The sequence below is a fragment of the Lipotes vexillifer genome, unplaced genomic scaffold (genome assembly GCF_000442215.2).
Source record: "Lipotes vexillifer unplaced genomic scaffold, Lipotes_vexillifer_v1.1 scaffold422, whole genome shotgun sequence".
NCBI lineage: Eukaryota > Metazoa > Chordata > Mammalia > Artiodactyla > Lipotidae > Lipotes > Lipotes vexillifer.
This window is the reverse complement of record NW_006779087.1, coordinates 131856-148682: the sequence shown is the minus strand read 5'-3', so window position 1 is coordinate 148682 and position 16827 is coordinate 131856. Positions and strand designations below refer to the sequence as shown.

The 16827-nt window shown below is 38.9% G+C and overlaps 1 protein-coding gene across 4 annotated transcripts in view; it reads left to right on the top strand.

Annotated features, from left to right (window-relative positions):
* Positions 1-14796, top strand: part of KANSL2 (KAT8 regulatory NSL complex subunit 2) — a 19218-nt gene extending 4422 nt beyond the window's left edge. The window contains exons 4-9 of one of the 4 annotated variants that reach the window (XM_007452232.1): positions 2275-2438; positions 2650-2816; positions 4155-4251; positions 8205-8356; positions 13285-13404; positions 14092-14796. In XM_007452232.1, coding sequence (XP_007452294.1) covers positions 2275-2438; positions 2650-2816; positions 4155-4251; positions 8205-8356; positions 13285-13404; positions 14092-14223 — 832 coding nt within the window. In that variant the 3' untranslated portion in view covers positions 14224-14796. Of the gene's footprint in view, positions 1-2274; positions 2443-2649; positions 2817-4154; positions 4252-8204; positions 8459-13284; positions 13405-14091 lie in introns of all 4 variants that reach the window. The other 3 variants (XM_007452230.1, XM_007452229.1, XM_007452231.1) reach the window with 3 other exon arrangements.
* Positions 14797-16827: the final 2031 nt, after the last annotated feature.

Sequence of the window (16827 nt, the reverse complement as noted above, 5' to 3'; positions counted from 1 at the left end):
CTTTCCCTATTTAAAAAGTAAGTTTTATCATATGACCTCTACACGCATCCAGAACTTGTTTTGGTAAAGGTCATTTCAGGTTATTGAGTCTTCATCATTGTTATCAAAATGAAGAAATTTGAGAGAATGCACTTTGAAGAAGAGACACTATTTAATAGAATATAAGGTGACTCTATTTTTTGAAGTTGAATTCTAATAAATCCTAGATTTATATTTGTGTATATCAGAGCAAGAAGAATTAGTACATGACTTTAATAACTAGCTGTGAATGTCTGGGACATCCATCTTTAAATAAATGATCCATTTGTCACATGAACTAGGCATTCATATTAGTTAGGGTGCTCATCCTCTCCCACCCCCGCCCCAAATGATTTGTAGTAAATTCTAATTGTAGTGACTTCCCATTTATAAATTATAGTCCCCAGATCATTGGTTAAATTCTCTTCTGACAGGGTACAATGAAATTAATTTCATTTTAACAAACTTGGTACTAGGTTAAGGCCTCAGTATTTTAGGGGGTACAGACATATTAATGCAGACATGGCCCATTTTCCTGAATATGAATAACCTAGTCACCTTTTTTAGACATTAGATATTTTTAAAACCTTTTCACATTTTCTGATAGTCTTAGATTTTGTCATTTCTGTAATTTTCTGGGTTTTTTTTTCATGTTTTGGTTCTTAATTTCTTTTCACTTATTTTTATTTCAGAGTACTTTGTAGTTGTAGTTCTCTTATACACAGGTAGTTTTGTCTCCTATTTATATTTAGGAAAAGCTTTTGGCAGAGATTACTAAAGTTAATAATTTTATTCTGTGTATTTCAGTGATTTAAGAGTTAAATTTTAAAGAGCACATATTTTTGGATTTAAAATTAGTATGTAATTTGTGTGTGTTGCCTTTTAAATAACAGAAATAATTTTTACTCAGTCAAAATATGAAACTAGCAAGTCAGGGTATATATCTAGCTTGTTCTTTCTGTTTATATAATGATCACATAAGACAAATGGCACCAAAAATCTTTTAAACTTGCAGTTAATCCCTTAAACTTTGAGTTAAATCAGAGGCAGGAACCAGTCTTTAATTAAACTGACATTTAAACTGATTTGCTTATGCGACCTCATTAATCACTAGAATGTTTTTTTTTAAGTTCTGTTGATTCATATAGTTGGTGGCAAAACAATAAAGTTGGGCTTCCCTGGTGGCACAGTAGTTGGGAATCCACCTGCCAAGGCAGGGGACACGGGTTCAAGCCCTGGTCGGGGAAGATCCCCCGTGCCGCAGACCAGCTAAGCCCGTGAGCCACAACTACTGAAGCCCGTGCGCCTAGAGCCCGTGCTCCGCAGCAAGAGAGGCCACTGCGATGAGAAGCCCGTGCACTGCAAGGAAGAGTGGCCCCCGCTCGCTGCAACTAGAGAAAGCCCGTGCACAGCAAGGAAGACCCAACGCAGCCAAAAATAAATAAATTTATTAAAAACAAAACTTAATAAAGTTGATGTGGATCTAGATCTTTGGCAAAGGGTTACTCCAGGGTACTATATTTTGAGAATATTGTCAAAATGAGCTGAGGACATTGACTAGACTTTGTGACCAGTGTTTTGAGGGCCTGTGTAAACTCCAAAATACAAGTGTATTTTTATTTTTTATTTCTATTTAATTTTAATTAATTTATTTATTTTTGGCCGTGTGGCTTGTGGGATCTTAGTTCCCGGAACAGGGGTTGAACCCGGGCCCTCAGCAGTGAGAGCAGAGTCCTAACCACTGGACTGCCAGTGTATTTCCCTACGAGTATATTTTTAAATTAGAAGTCATAATTGTTTGTTATCTTTTGTGCTTTAATTAAAATGTATTGAGATACATGCTATTAAATTAAACACTTTTAAGCTGTCCTGACTGTAAGTGATTTTTCTGTATTAAATTATTAAATGGAACAAGAATGTAGATTAATAAAAATTTTGAGTATTCTATATCTTTACTCCTATTTAAACATAATGCAAATAACTGGGGAAAATAATGAAACATTTCCCCTTTCCCATATTGTGATATCATACATTAGTATCCATTCTTGGGAATTGTCTTTTTTGTTTTGTTTTTGAGTAACAACTTGAATGGTAAAATGCTGTGTGAAAACATTCCTGTTTAATAAGGTGATTGTCTCAGCGCTGACTGATTGTTGAATAGCAAATCTAAGTCTCACCTTTACTCCTTTTTCCTTCTAAGCATGGGTTTTATTGTTGTGCTTTCTTATCCTTTTTGAATTGTCTCTTTTATTTTAGGCATGCTGGTGTCTACACAGCGGAAGAAGTGGCCCTGATTATGCGTGAGAAGCTTATTCGTTTGCAGTCTTTGTACATTGACCAGTTTAAACGACTTCAGCATCTCCTCAAAGAGAAGAAGCGACGTTACTTACACAATCGCAAAGTGGAACATGAAGCTCTAGGCAAGTTTTATGCCAGTTCCCATAAGCTCTTGTGGGTTCAACATGTGAATTTTGTAGTAGTTTGACTTCTGTCTTGTTACCTGGACTGGAGAAGGATTTGCTTTTGAAACTGTTGTATGGGCAGATTTCCCTGTTTTCTTCTTGTTAGTTTGGGGATGCATCCTTGATTGGTTGCTTGGCAGATAACATCTTGACTGTTGTGACGTTCTAGGTAGTAGTCTCCTGACTGGCCCAGAGGGACTTCTTGCCAAAGAACGAGAGAACTTAAAGCGTCTAAAATGTCTTCGGCGGTATCGTCAGCGCTATGGAGTGGAAGCCTTACTACATAGGCAGCTGAAGGAGCGCAGAATGCTGGCCACAGATGGGGCCGCTCAACAGGTAATTTTTGTATATACCTCTAAGGTGTTACATTTGTTTTATTTACAGAGTTAGGGTAATTGTCAAAACACTGTTGTACAGCCTAGGTTGTGAAATCTAACTTACTGGACGTGGGGTATATTGAAAAGAGCACTTATCTGGAAGTGCAGAGACATGGGTTTTGGTTCCCTTCTGATCAATTCTGTGCCTGCACTGATAACTGAACTCTATTTTCATCTGCATATTGAAGGGTTGCCATAGATTTCTAAGTTATTTGGTTCAGAAATTCTTCAGTTCAGAAACAGGCACAGAATGCCTAATAGATTGGGACTCTTGTTTTAGAAGGCAGGAAGATGGGTAGAATAATAGGAGCAGTGAAGGTCAGGAAGTAAGGTTGACAAGCAGAGTTATATTCTTAAATTTGTTCCTCAAGCCCCTGGTCTCTGCATCAGTAAGAGTAAGTCCATTTTGGGGCTTCTCTGGTGGCACAGTGGTTGAGAATCCACCTGCCAATGCAGGGGACACAGGTTCAAAACCTGGTCCCGGAAGATCCCACATGCTGTGGAGCAACTAAGCCTGTGTGCCTCAACTACTGAGCCTGCACTCTAGAGCCCTTGAGCCACTACTACTGAGCCCGTGCACCACAAATACTGAAGCCCGCGAGCCTAGAGCCCGTACTCCGCAACAAGAGGAGACACTGCAATGAGAAGCCTGCACAGTGCAAGAAAGAGTAGCCCACTCTCGATGCAACTAGAGAAAGCCAGCAACATAGACCAAACGCAGCCAAAAATAAAATAAAATTAATAAATTAAAAAAAAAAGAGTAATTCCATTTTTATCTTTTTCTTTTTTTTTTTTTTTGCGGTACGCGGGCCTCTCACTGTTGTGGCCTCTCCCGCTGCGGAGCACAGGCTCCGGACACGCAGGCTCAGTGGCCATGGCTCACGGGCCCAGCCGCTCCGCGGCATGTGGGATCTTCCCAGACTGGGGCACAAACCCGTGTCCCCTGTGTCGGCAGGCGGACTCTCAACCACTGCGCCACCAGGGAAGCCCTATCTTTTCTATTTTTTGAGGCTCAACGTAAGATTACGATTTAAAAAGGGTTCTGCTAAAAGACAAAATAGTTTGAAAACCATTAGGCTGTGTATCACACACTTTTGTAATACGGAGGAATTGTATTTCGAATTATGGTTGACTCATTATTTGAACATGAGGTTTACATTTTTTTTCCTTTTGCATAGTATTGGTGAATAAATTGGTTAAATGTTCAAGTTTCTAGGCTTTAAGGATACAGTTTTCTTATATAAGTAAGTGTTTTCGTAGATAATTTGTTTTGACTGACCTGTTTTCTCCGTTTTAGGCCCATACCACTCGTTCGAGTCAGAGGTGCTTGGCCTTTGTGGATGATGTTCGTTGTTCCAATCAGTCTCTTCCAATGACCAGACACTGCCTTACCCGTATCTTTTTGCTCTGTTCAGTTTGCTAGCTAGACTGAAGGCTAGTGGGGATCTGTGATAGTTTAGTTAATTGAAGGTCTTTGTTTTCCTTTGGCCCTGAATCAAGGCCAGCAGTTTGCTGAAGCTGTTGGTTTCAAGCAGGAGCCTAAAGAAGTCTCTTTCTATGGTCTGTTGGCCATTTCAGAACTTTGGAAATGTAATGGTCAATTCATTGGAAAGAAACATCTCAGTCATTGGTGATAGATATGGGCTAATACTTACTTATAGTTGATTAATATTGGGATTCCAAAATTTAGAGATCCCTGATTTATTAACTCATTCATTAGAATTATAATACTGTTAAATCCAATTACTACAAAAAAATTGCTGAGGATCCAAAAACAGTTGGATGATTCTGAAATGTGATCTTTCTTTGAATATTATCCTTTTATGGTCAGGGCCCTGACTTGTGTATTTTAGACTTCATTCAAATAGGAAACTTACATTTACTACTGGGCTGTTAAAATTTTTTGAGCTGTATATTGAATTGTGAAAGTGCATCTATATGGTGGACATTGATTAAGAAAGTTACTTTCACAGTAAATGCACTATTTAAATATGGTGATCTTCATTATATGAAAGGCATAAATCTTGCTGGATTTCATTTGCCTGGCAAGATATACAAATATTTGGAAAGTAAAATGTATTTTCTTTAATAGGAAGGGAAGGAAGACTTTCTTGCTCTTTCGAAAGGAAAACTGATATTTTCTCTATTCTGCTTATTAAATATTTTATCAATTTATTAATTGTAACAAATGTCTGGTAAAGGATTACTGTCCTTAATATATAAAATTCTTGTGCAGAGTAATTAAAAACTAAAGATAAATGCTCAAAACCTAATTGGGCAAAGGCTATCTATGGACAGATTAAAAGTAGAAGTGGCTGATAGTTGAAAAGTATTTACCTTTACTATAAATAAGTGAAATAAGAAATAAAACAAGGAAGTTTTTTTAATCCATCCTTTTCTTTATTTGGCTGTGCCGCACGGCTTGTGGGATCTTAGTTTCCGGACCAGGGGTTAAACTTGGGCCCTGGCAGTGAGAGCCCTGAGTCCTAACCACTGCACTGCCAGGGAATTCCCTAATCTATAAATTTGAGACTTATCTATGTATGAGATTTAATGAGGAAGTTTCAAAAGTTTGTGAGGGAATGGTGAAATGGGCCCTTCTAAACTCTGCCAGTGGTACTGTAAAGTGGCACAGGCTTTTAGAAAGCAGTTTGATGATATTCATATTCTTTGATATGATAACGTCACCTCTGAGAATTTATTTTAAGACGATAATCAAATACAGATGAATATTGTTACACCGAATTCCTCCAACTGGAGAGAGCCTTAAAATTTTCAGAGATGGGGAATAGAGAGGAAAATTGTGACACAGCATAGTATGGAATATGTTCAGGAATTAAACATTGTATTTAACAAAATTTATGAATGACATAGGGAAATGTTTGATAGTGACAAAAATAGAATATGGAATTCGGTAGAGTATGTTTTAACTACATGGAACTAATGCTAGGAGGGAATGTAACAGAAATGTGACTATTTTTGGATGGTGGGGTTATGAATGCCCTTTTTTCCTCTGCTTTGTACTTTTCAGGTTTTCTTCAGTGACCTTGAATTACTTTATAAGGCAAAAAACCCAGTTTCTGGATATTGAGTATTTTATACTTACAGCACTATACTCAAGATAGGTTATTAGAATATTAATATTTTAAAAAGCAAAGTTGAAAATGTATGTGAAAAGAGAAGGAAAGTATTATTTTTCTCTTTTATGCTCTTTTCCTTTCCACTCTGTAGTTGCCTAAGTCACTTACCCTTCCTTAAGTCCTTATCCCAGAGAAAGATGCGACTGCCATTGGTGACCTGTTAACTCTTTACTCTGGTCTAATGGAGACACCACTGGACTGAAAGTGAAGGACCCAGACTCTAGTTGTAGGTCAACCATTCCCTTCTTTGTCTGTTGTCCCTATCTGAAAGGAAAGGGGGTGGAGGAGGATGGGGGAGGGCTTTTCAAGGATACTGTGATATTAAATAAATAAGAGGCTTGTGAAAATCCTTCGAATTACATGAAAAATGTTCCAGTTGAAACAATTTAATGGATTCACATTTAAAATTTTAATAATTTAAATAAGATTGAGCTTTTTAAGCACATAGAGATTGCACATCTGATTGTTCCCATCAGATTCATGTTTGTTCATTTGAGCGCTGATTTTCATTGAATAATTATTTGTTTACTTTGAGCTATATACTGTTCCTTTAGAGTAGTGGTTCTCAACCGGGGCCACTTTGTACCCCATTTGGCAATGTGTGGAGACATTTTTGTTTTGTCTTAACTCTGATGGGGGTGCTACTGACATCTAGTGGCCAGAGGCAAGGAATGCTGCTAATCAACATTCTACAGTGCACAGATAGCCGTAATGCCAGTGGTGGGAATACTATGAAACTCTGCTTTAGAGTTTATCAAATTCTAAGGAATGGATTGAAAAAAATGGCTTTTCTTCAAGAGGGTTTATTAGGTTTAAAATTTATAATGTACATTAGATTTTTTAACTTCAAAAAATTACCTTAAACTTTGGGGGGTAAAAATTACCCATTCTTCCATAATCCTGGGTACAGTTTACAGAAAATTTTGCTTTCTGGTTTAAAAAATAGGCCCAAGTTTGAAATAATAGTTATCTGTTAATCTAGGGAAAATAACCATGTAGTTAGGATTTCAGGAAATGATAAAACTTGAGTAAAATGTATTTTGTAGAGTGACTCGAATCAGAATTTTGTTATCTAATCATGATTTCAATGTTGATTCATCCCACAGAACTTCTTTGCCAACTTGGAAATATAGCCTTTTTCTGCTTCTACCCTTAAGAGAAGTTGTTAGGGCTCCTGGAGCATTCCTGGAGTACTTCTTTCCATGCACCATAAGCAGTTATTTTCTTCTTCCCTTTCTTTTTAAAAATTTTTTTTTTTTTTTTTTTTGGCTGCATTGGGTCTTTGTTGCTATGCGCGGGCTCTCCCTGGTTGCGGTGCGGTGGCTTCTCTTGTTGCGAAGCATGAGCTCTATGCATGTGGGCTTTAGTAGTTGTGGCACGCGGGCTCAGTAGTTGTGGCACATGAGCTCTAGAGCGCAGGCTCAGTAGTTGTGGTGCACGAGCTTAGTTGCTCTGCGGCATGTGGGATCTTCCCGGGCCAGGGCTTGAACCCGTGTCCCCTGCATTGGCAGGCAGATTCTTAACCACTGCGCCACGCCACCAGGGAAGTGCGCTTCTTCCCTTTGTTTTTGGGATCATAACAGGACTCCAGTGATACCACCCCCCTGAAAAAGGGGGTGTGTGTGGAAATTTAATTTTATTTCCTGTCAGGATAGGATACCTAGTTACTATTACTGGAGCTTCTATTTTCCCCAACACCCTGCTTCTTTAAACAAATGTATCATGTAAACATTTTGGAAACAAGGTTCAAAAAATTTTGAGGAAGTTTTTGCCCCCCCTGCTTTATAGCAGAAACAACATTGTATCTCTTGACTCTTGGAAGGGGTTGGTAGGGGCCTCTGCAAGCTATTTGCATTTACCATGACATGTTTCTTCTGAATAGGTACAGATTTCTAGGATTGTTAAGTGCTGTTTGCTTAGCACTATGTTTTGAAATGTTTTGCATTTGACCCTCATAGGGAGAACAAGATTAGTGTCTCTACTTTAAATGGAGGTTGGGGACTAGTTTTACATTACTGGTAGAGCTAGAGTTATGCTAGTAAATGACAATTTGAGAAGTAACTTTAAAAATTGCTACCTGCATTGGTTCTGTATCAGATGTAACCAAATATCATGTGTTGTCCAGACCTTGAATTTTACATGGCAGACACCTCCTTTTTTGTGCCTCGGATAGATCCATTTTATTTCCCTTGACCGTTTTTCTACAGATATTTGTCAGGACACGAATCAGGTTCTCTTCAAATGCTGCCAGGGGTCTGAAGAGGTACCCTGCAACAAACCAGTTCCTGTAAGCCTCTCTGAGGATCCCTGCTGCCCACTGCATTTCCAGTTGCCTCCTCAGATGTATAAGCCCGAGCAGGTACTGTCTGTGCCAGACGATCTGGAAGCCGGCCCCATGGATCTGTACTTGAGTGCTGCTGAGCTTCAGCCCACTGAGAGTTTACCTCTGGAGTTCAGTGATGTAAGTTAGAGAAGCTCTGCTCTGGTTGGCCCTTGAGGCAAGGCCTTATTTATTAATGGTGAGAATAGGTTAGTCTTTTGTGGTTTAAAAAAAAAGAAAAAAAAGAAAACAACTTTGATAAGTTTTTTGAAATGATATGTGTATGGTTGTATTTGTATGTTACATATTCATTTAGAGACAGTTTAAATTTACAGAAGTTTTTTTTCCTGAGGGAATGATAAGGGAAATTTTAAACTAAGGGAAATTGGAAAGTCAAGATTATGGTTGGATTTGTGTAGCTGGGAAATTTGGTGCCCATCCACAAGGTAAGTAATTCACTTGAATCTTAATAATACAAATGAATTCTGATATCTACTTGACAATGTAAATTTGTGTTTTGGCCCTATAAGAGTTCTCATTTTCAGATTAATGTGTCCCCCCCTAAAAATGACTTTAAACTTAGCTCTGCATACTGTTTTTCATTTTTGATATGTTATTAAAGATTCTGTTGTGAATGGACCAGAACAACAGTGATGTCCCTAAATATTTACTTTTATAGCCTTCTAAGTGTGTACACTACTCTACCTTTTTCAGTCTGCTCCTTGATTGGTCCCAGCGCATAAACCCATCTCTGATTGCATTCGCTTCCTTAATTAGTACTACCCTACTGTATCATTCACTTCAGGGATCAGTTGACATTCCATCTCTTTTTTGGCACTTTGCTTAATCTTTAGCCTTTTGGATGAAGGTCTTCATTATTTATTCTGAAGATAATTCTTCTGAATTTCATAATAAAGGTGTCTTGTATCAATATATAACCATGACATATTTAAAGTGACAAATCTAAATGGAAAATTCAGTATAGGTTGCAAGATTGTTTGCCTAGGGGTGGAAGCAGGATTTGGGTGGCCTTGAGTGTTGCTCACTAAAGAAGATATATCAGGACAGGCTAATATCTGAAAAAGTGGCACTAAGAGTAAACTGATTCCAGGGAATTCCCTGGTGGTCCAGTGGTTAGGACCCAGCACTTTCACTGCTGTGGCCTGGGTTCAGTCCCTGGTGGGAGACTAAGATCCCACAGGCTGTGCAGAGTGACCCCCAAAAAGAGTAAACTGATGCCAATTAACTACGCCCCCTCCTTTTTTGGTTGTATACTGTTTGTAGGATTAGTGAACTTGATTTTTGTCACTTCATTTATAACAAACTTATAATTTTTGTTATAATCCTGATTATAATTGCTTTTTAAAAAGTTTCTTTCAAACAGATTCATAGAATATGAGAACCTTAGAGATTATATACTCCAGTGCTTCCCAGTTTTCCAATGAGATTATGTTGAAGAGAGTAAATGAATAGATAGCCCTAGATTGATACAGATTTTTGTCCACGTCCCTTCATTTTACATGTGAAGAAAACCCAAAGAGGTGCTATCTTTCCTTTTTTTTTTAACTTGGTAATGAGCAGATTTATAGGGTCTAAAAAATAACCTAATCACTACATTGCCAAATTCCCTTCAAATATTAATGTACATATGTAGTAACTAGCACATGGGTTTTACATAGATGTACTAGGTTATTTTATTTCATCTGATTGTTAATTTCTAGAGCCATTGCTGTTTTGACCTTTTTGCTTTTCCCCTTTCACCTGTTTTTGCGTTAGTTTTAAATGGTGTTTTCTTAAACTTTTGATGATCTAGAGCTAAGAAAATATGACTGTTCCAGTATGTTTGAAGATTATGTTCTTATTTGCTCTTTGGAGAATAGTAACACAAAATATTAGAGATTATAAGATGTGATCATAACCTAAAAGTGACATTTAAGGAATCTTAATTTTTAAACATTTAAAAATATATTGTCAGATCTTTTAATATTTATTTTATGGTGTGAATTTTTTAAAGAATGTGTGAGAAGTAAGTTTATTTTTGAGAATCTCATGGGTTTTTAAGATGGACCTTTGTTAGAGGTTTAAAAATGATAATCAGCTATTTGTACTTGATCATCTGTTATGTTTGTATTAATGTACTTTAGATGAACCACATTGGTCATTAAAAAGTAGTTTTATTCTTAATCTTTGGAGGTAAAAATTCTCCAGAAAATGTTGAAACAGTTGTGTTTTAGAAAAGAGTTTTTGTCCTCCCATAAATTCTGGATATATTTAACTAGTCTTTTGCTGGGTAAAAATAATTTCTTAATTATATGAATTCCACCCAGCAATCTTACCTATGTTCTTTCTTAGATATCATTTCTGTTATACTTATTAATAATTTCTGGTAACTTTACTTGTGGGAGGACCAGGTATCAGATATTCATATGGGTAAAAGTTCAGCCTTTCATTCTGGATATTGACACTTGCTTGTTTTCTGTCCTTTGATCCGAGGATATTTGACAGATAAGAATTTAATACCTTAATCCTATTACTTTGAGCTTGCTCTCTTTTTGTGTTTGTTTTTTGAGCTCTGTTTTTGACATAGAACAAAATGTGGATTCTGTTTGTGTCCTGGTTCATTCCTCTTAGGATAGGCATTTCTGCTGATCCTTTCTTCTTCTCTTATTTTAGGTTCCTGTTCCCAATTTTAATTCTTATAAAAGACAATACTGAATATGTGAGGAAAGCCTTTTCAGTATCTGTTTTTGTTTGAAAAATTTCTGTACCACTGTTATCTTGAGACTTGGAAACCTTTTGCCACACTGCTTAAATGGGTTCTTCTACATTTCAAGTTAATTATTTATACAGTTGACCCTTGAATAACATGGGCTTGAACTGTGCAGGTCCACTTATACACAGCTTTTTTTCCCAGTAAATTCTTACTACAATCTACATGATCCACAGTTGGTTGAATCTGAGGGTACAGAACCATGGACAGAGAGGGCTGACTGAAGTTATACACGGATTTCTGACTGTGGGCATCGGTGCCCCTAACCATGGCGTTGTTCAAGGATCAAGTGCCTAATAATTGTGCATACCAAAAGAATCGGAGAAAACAGTTCACAGTCTTACTTAACAGTGTGAGAACATGGTGGTTTCTGTGGATAGTACAGAAGTTTCTAACACATCTGAAATAGATGTTAGGTAGCCAACTGTATCTTTTTCTTTATGTTTCTGCTTAAGTTGAGCAGCTTTAAGTCCAGCACGTCCTTTAATTGTGTTCTTTTCTTTACCTTAATTGTCTTGAGGATGTGATTCTTGTTTTCGGTGATCACAGCAAAGAAAGGGAAAGGATTTCAAACTCTTAGACTTATTTTAAAAGCACAGAACTTAGCTTTTCTCAAGAAGCTCAATTACTGGAAACATAGAGCCTCTATAAAGTAGCTTGGACACAGGAGAGTACAAACCCTTGGGTAGTTTTCACTCTTGGGAAGCAGAGTTTAGCAGTAGATGCTTAGACAGCAGAGGGATGAAAGTCAGTTTGACATACTGTCTGAGCCTTTATAGTGCTTTAGACCCTGAATCAAGACCAGTAGTTTGCTGTAGCTCTTGGTTTCACGCAGGAGCCAAGAGCAGTGTCTTCCTGTGGTCTGTTGGCTTCAACCCCTCTGTGGGAATGGCCAATTCAGTTGGAAGAAACATATTCTGTAGAATACAATGTTTTGTGCGTGTATGTGTGTGTGTGTGTGTGTGTGTGTTTATTATTTATTTGGCTGTGCCGGGTCTTAGTTGTGGCACTCGGGATCTTCCTCACTGTGTGTGGGATCTTAGTTGCGGCACGCGGGATCTAGTTCCCTGACCAGGGATTGAACCCCGGTCCCCTGCACTGGGAGCGCAGAGTTTTAACCACTGGACCACCAGGGAAGTCCCCCTGTGTGTGGGTGTTTTAAAGAGCAATTGGATATGTTAGGTTTAAGAATCAGGGATTTTTCTCTGTGGGGATAGGGACTTAACTAAAATATTTCCTGGCCATTCGGAAGGACTTTGAGTTTTTCATCTTCCTTCTTTCTTCCCCCATCCCCTTTCCTCTTTTGCTTACTGGCTTGCTTTGTGGCCATTAGAATATTAATCAAGTGGTCTCATATTGTCCAATCTATTAAGTCAGTATTTCATTTTGATTTGCATGTATGCTGATTGTCCATATTAGATTCATCACTGGTGAACTTAGATGTCGACTACAGTTAGTCTTAGAAGTATATGCCTTTTTTTTTTTTTTTTTTTTTTTTTTTTTTTGTGTTCCTTTTTCTTCCTAAGGAACACTCATCCCCACAGCCTTAAATGCTATGAATTTGCTAAGGATTCTTTTTTTTTTTTTTTTTTTTTTTTTGGTCATGTGGATCCTAGTTTCCCAATCAGGGATTGAACCTGTGCCCTTGGCAGTGAAAGTGCAGAGTCCTAACCACTGGACCACCAGGGAGTTCCAGTATATGCTTTTTAAAAATATTTCTTTTTGTGGTAAGGTATTTGTAATGTAAGATTTACCATTTTAAAATGTACAGTTCAGTGGTATTAAGTACATTCAAAACATTGTGCAACCATCACCACTATCAATTTCCAGGACTTTTCTGTCAGTGCAGACAGAGACTGTACTCATTAAACTGTAACTCCCACTTCCCCTCTATCTCCAGCCGCTGGTAGCTCCTATTCTACCTTTGCCTCTGAATTTTTCTGTTTAAAAAAAATATGCTTTTTAAAGCTACTATAGTGGTCTGTGCTTTATATTTGGCAGCAAGGAAAAAGTTCTCAGTGCTTTTCAGTCTTAACCCATTTGTTGCACACTCTGGGGAAATCGTTACTTGTTTTAAAGGTAGGCAAGGGGTGAGGGAAGTAAGGGAGAATTCTTCGAGGTTTGCCGAAAAATGCCAACTTTAGCTTATTGGTTCCCTTGATATTGCTGATAGGCTTTTTTCTCTTTCTTTTCCTAGGACTTGGATGTTGTGGGTGATGGTATGCAGTGCCCTCCTTCACCCTTGCTTTTTGATCCTTCACTAACCCTTGAAGATCATCCTGTAAACGAAATTGCTGAAGGCCCAGTGGATATTTTGGCAAGTGAAGAATACCTCCAGCCAGGCAGAGGGTTCCCTGCTGGCTGTGGCCAGCATGTACTCCTGGGGGTTGGGGTTGTCATCACTAGCTGTACAGGTGCTCCAGATGGCAGTTCTCCAGATGGGCCTTAGAGAGAACACTTAATAGCTCCTGGTCCCCATATCTGGGAGAGCAGGACAAATTTATTTAGTTAACTAGAAAAGGTTGAGACAAGGAGTGTAGGAAAATTGTTGCTTTAAGGGAGAGTTCAGCCCTGGAATTGTTTTCATCATAGAGTTAAGCACAAGCAGCATGATTTGGCTTCTTTCTTTGAGCTTTGGGTGGGACACTCATGGCTCTGACTGAAGACCTGCAGTTATACTACAGCTGTTGGTTTCAAACAGAGGCCCAGAGGACTGTCTTCCTGTGATCTGTCGGCTGTTCTGGAACCTCAGCAGAGAATGGCTATTTCATTTGGAAGAAACAACCCACAGCTCTCCTTTCCATTGGGAGGGCCTCTGGAATGCTACGAGTAATGACTTCTGACTCCGAGGGTCAGGGATAGTTAAGTATGGGGAAGAGCAACTGCATAGAGTTATATCTGCTGTCTTGTTCTTGTTGCTGCTATACATAGGCATTATATGTCAGATTCATGCTTCAGACCACAGTTAATGAGTTTGTAACCAAAGTGACTTTTCTTTTAACAGGGCCAGATGCAGATGGCTGGAGATGGGTGCAGATCACAGGGATCTCGAAATTCTGAGAAAGCCTCTGCACCATTGCCTCAGAGTGGAGTGGCTACTGCAAACGGAAAGCCAGAACCCACTTCTGTCAGTTGATAGTTGGCTTTGGGAACCATTTGACTTTGGAGGATTTGTATTTCCCATTTAAACACGTATTTCTGACCGTCTCTCACTAAAGGACAACCTGGACTACCTTGTTTTTCTTCTGGGTTACTGAGTGCTATAGTCAAACCACATGTTGGGGGAAGGGACCAATAGTGTCTAAAAATTGTGGATGTCTTCCCACTCTAGGCAAGGAAGAGAGACAGGTGATTCCCATCAGAGCTGCTGAGATTGAGAGTATTTTGGGACTGTGCCTAAGGGGAGAGAGAGTTTTGTAATGCTGTTTCACAAGTCTAGGGATGTTAATGGACCCAATGGCTGTTTATCTCTGTCTAGCAGCCTGTTTTAGCCTTTCCTCACTTCTAACCTAATTGGGTAATCTGAAGCCCCTCCCCTCAGTGAACTCTGACCTATAGCCTCTGAGAAAATCGCCCACAGGACTGGGCCCTCCTTAACCATCCATCTTGCTTCTAACCTATGTAAATTTCTGTAGTGGCTATCTTAATGTAAGATACAATAAAAAATTATCGTACATAGTTTCTGTTAAATGTTAAAATGTTACGAAAACAATCACTTGAATGCATGTTTTGTTTGTGTTTGAGAGAGAGTGTGTGTGTGTGTGTCTGTGTGTGTTTTCGGTTTTTAGGGAGCTGCCTCTGATGGAAAAGGGAAAACAGGACACATATACTTCCATCCCAAGAAGTAAATACATTTTCAGTAACTTAATTTTGCTTTTGGTTTTGGTTGGGAGGATAAGTTAAGAACCACGTAAGAAGTAAATGGAAAGGGTGGGACTTCCTTATTAAAGCCTACCTACCCAGAGTTATGTTATTTCTGCAGATATCTCCCAAATGTCTTCTTTTTACCTTCTGTGCTGCACCCCTCCTCCCACTCCCATTTCTTTCTCACAATTAATGCCTGACTATTGTTGCAAAATTCTCTAAGGCTAAGAATGTGTGTATGTGTGTGTGTGTGTGTGGGCCTGATGCTAGATCACTGACATAAACTGTCAGGATTATTTTGATGATGAATCTAAGGGTAGGGTTAAAACAGATGTTCAGGTAGGGTTAGTTTAGCTATGCTAGAAGTTGTCTGTTACTATAATGCAATATGACAAGAGGCCAAAAGATTACCTTTTATAAGAACTGAACTGAGGAACAGAGAAGGGGGTTATACAGTTAACACCATCACCACCATCACCTTGGCTTTAGTTTAAATATTTACTTCCAGGGAATGGTCAGGAAATGACTCAGAAGACCCATCAGGTGAATCCTGAGATCACCTTTAATAGGGCTTGCAGTATACTTTTATTCAATTTGTTGTTCCCACTGCTTTTTTGTCTGGTACTTTTTTACACTGTATCCACAAAGACAGACAATTACTTCTGAAGCAGCTTGAACATACCTGCTTTTGCAACAGGATTAGAGATTAAAACATCCTCTTCCCATTGTTTTATTTTTTTCTTCCCATTGTTTGTTTTATTTATTTATTTTTGGCCACTCTGTGTGGCATGCAGGATCTTAGTTCCCTGACCAGGGGTCAAACCTGTGCCACCTGCAGTGGAAGCGTGGAGTCCGAACTGCTGGACCACCAGGGAAGTCCCATCTTCCCATTGTTTTAAAAAGTAACCTGCAAAACCACTAGCATCCACATCACCCAGGGTGATTGTTTTGTAAACTCCAGTTTCTCTGGAGTTCAACTCTTATTAAGTCCCCAGCATGCTCCTCAGCTGAGTCTGCTCTTATGCTGCAGGTGATAAGGGCCCCCTTTTAAGGAACCCCTCTGGCTCTCTCACCCTTCAGCTATCTTTAAAAATTCACTGTACATTACATCCCCAGAATGTATTAATCTTATAACCGGAAGTTTGCACCTTTTGACTACCTTCACCCATTCCCCCTATCCCCACCCCTCCATCCCCCTTCACCTCTGACAGCCACAAATCTGCTTTCTGTTTCTATGAGTTTGGGTTTTTTTTAGATTCCACATTCAAGTGAGATAATAAGGTATTTATTTTTCTCTGTCTCACTTATTTCACTTGGCATAATGCCCTCAAGGTCCATTGTTGCAAATGGCAAGATTTCCTTCTTACAGGAAGCTTTGTAAACAGTATGTGGCTGGGATAAAGATAGCTTGATGCCTTCAGAATCCAGCAACCAGGGATAGTATAATGGGCAAGAGGTCATAGTTTCAATCTTTGAATCTAGCTTCCTCTAAGTGGAGACAGTATTTTCCGGATTCCCTGTTCTTTTATTTTCCTAACACTTTGGGGTCACCAACTGGCTCGGCTGCCCAAATCCTACAACCTGCAATGATTGGCCACCCTGGTTGTAACCCCAGGTCATCAAGACTGTCACTATCCTGGCATCATCAGGCAATACCAACTGGCCTCACTGTTCAGCCCCTGTGGATGGCTGCATTTGAACAGTGTATCTAACCAAAGACCCTCAGATCTAGTCTGCCGGTTCTAGTGCCCTTCTGCTTTGATCAGGTGTCATGCAGCTGAGTCAAAGATGCAGGGATGGGAGTGATGAGTAGAGAATTGAGGGCTACAGTTTGAAAAATGACTTCTATTCCTTTCCCCAGTCCTATATTCGTGCT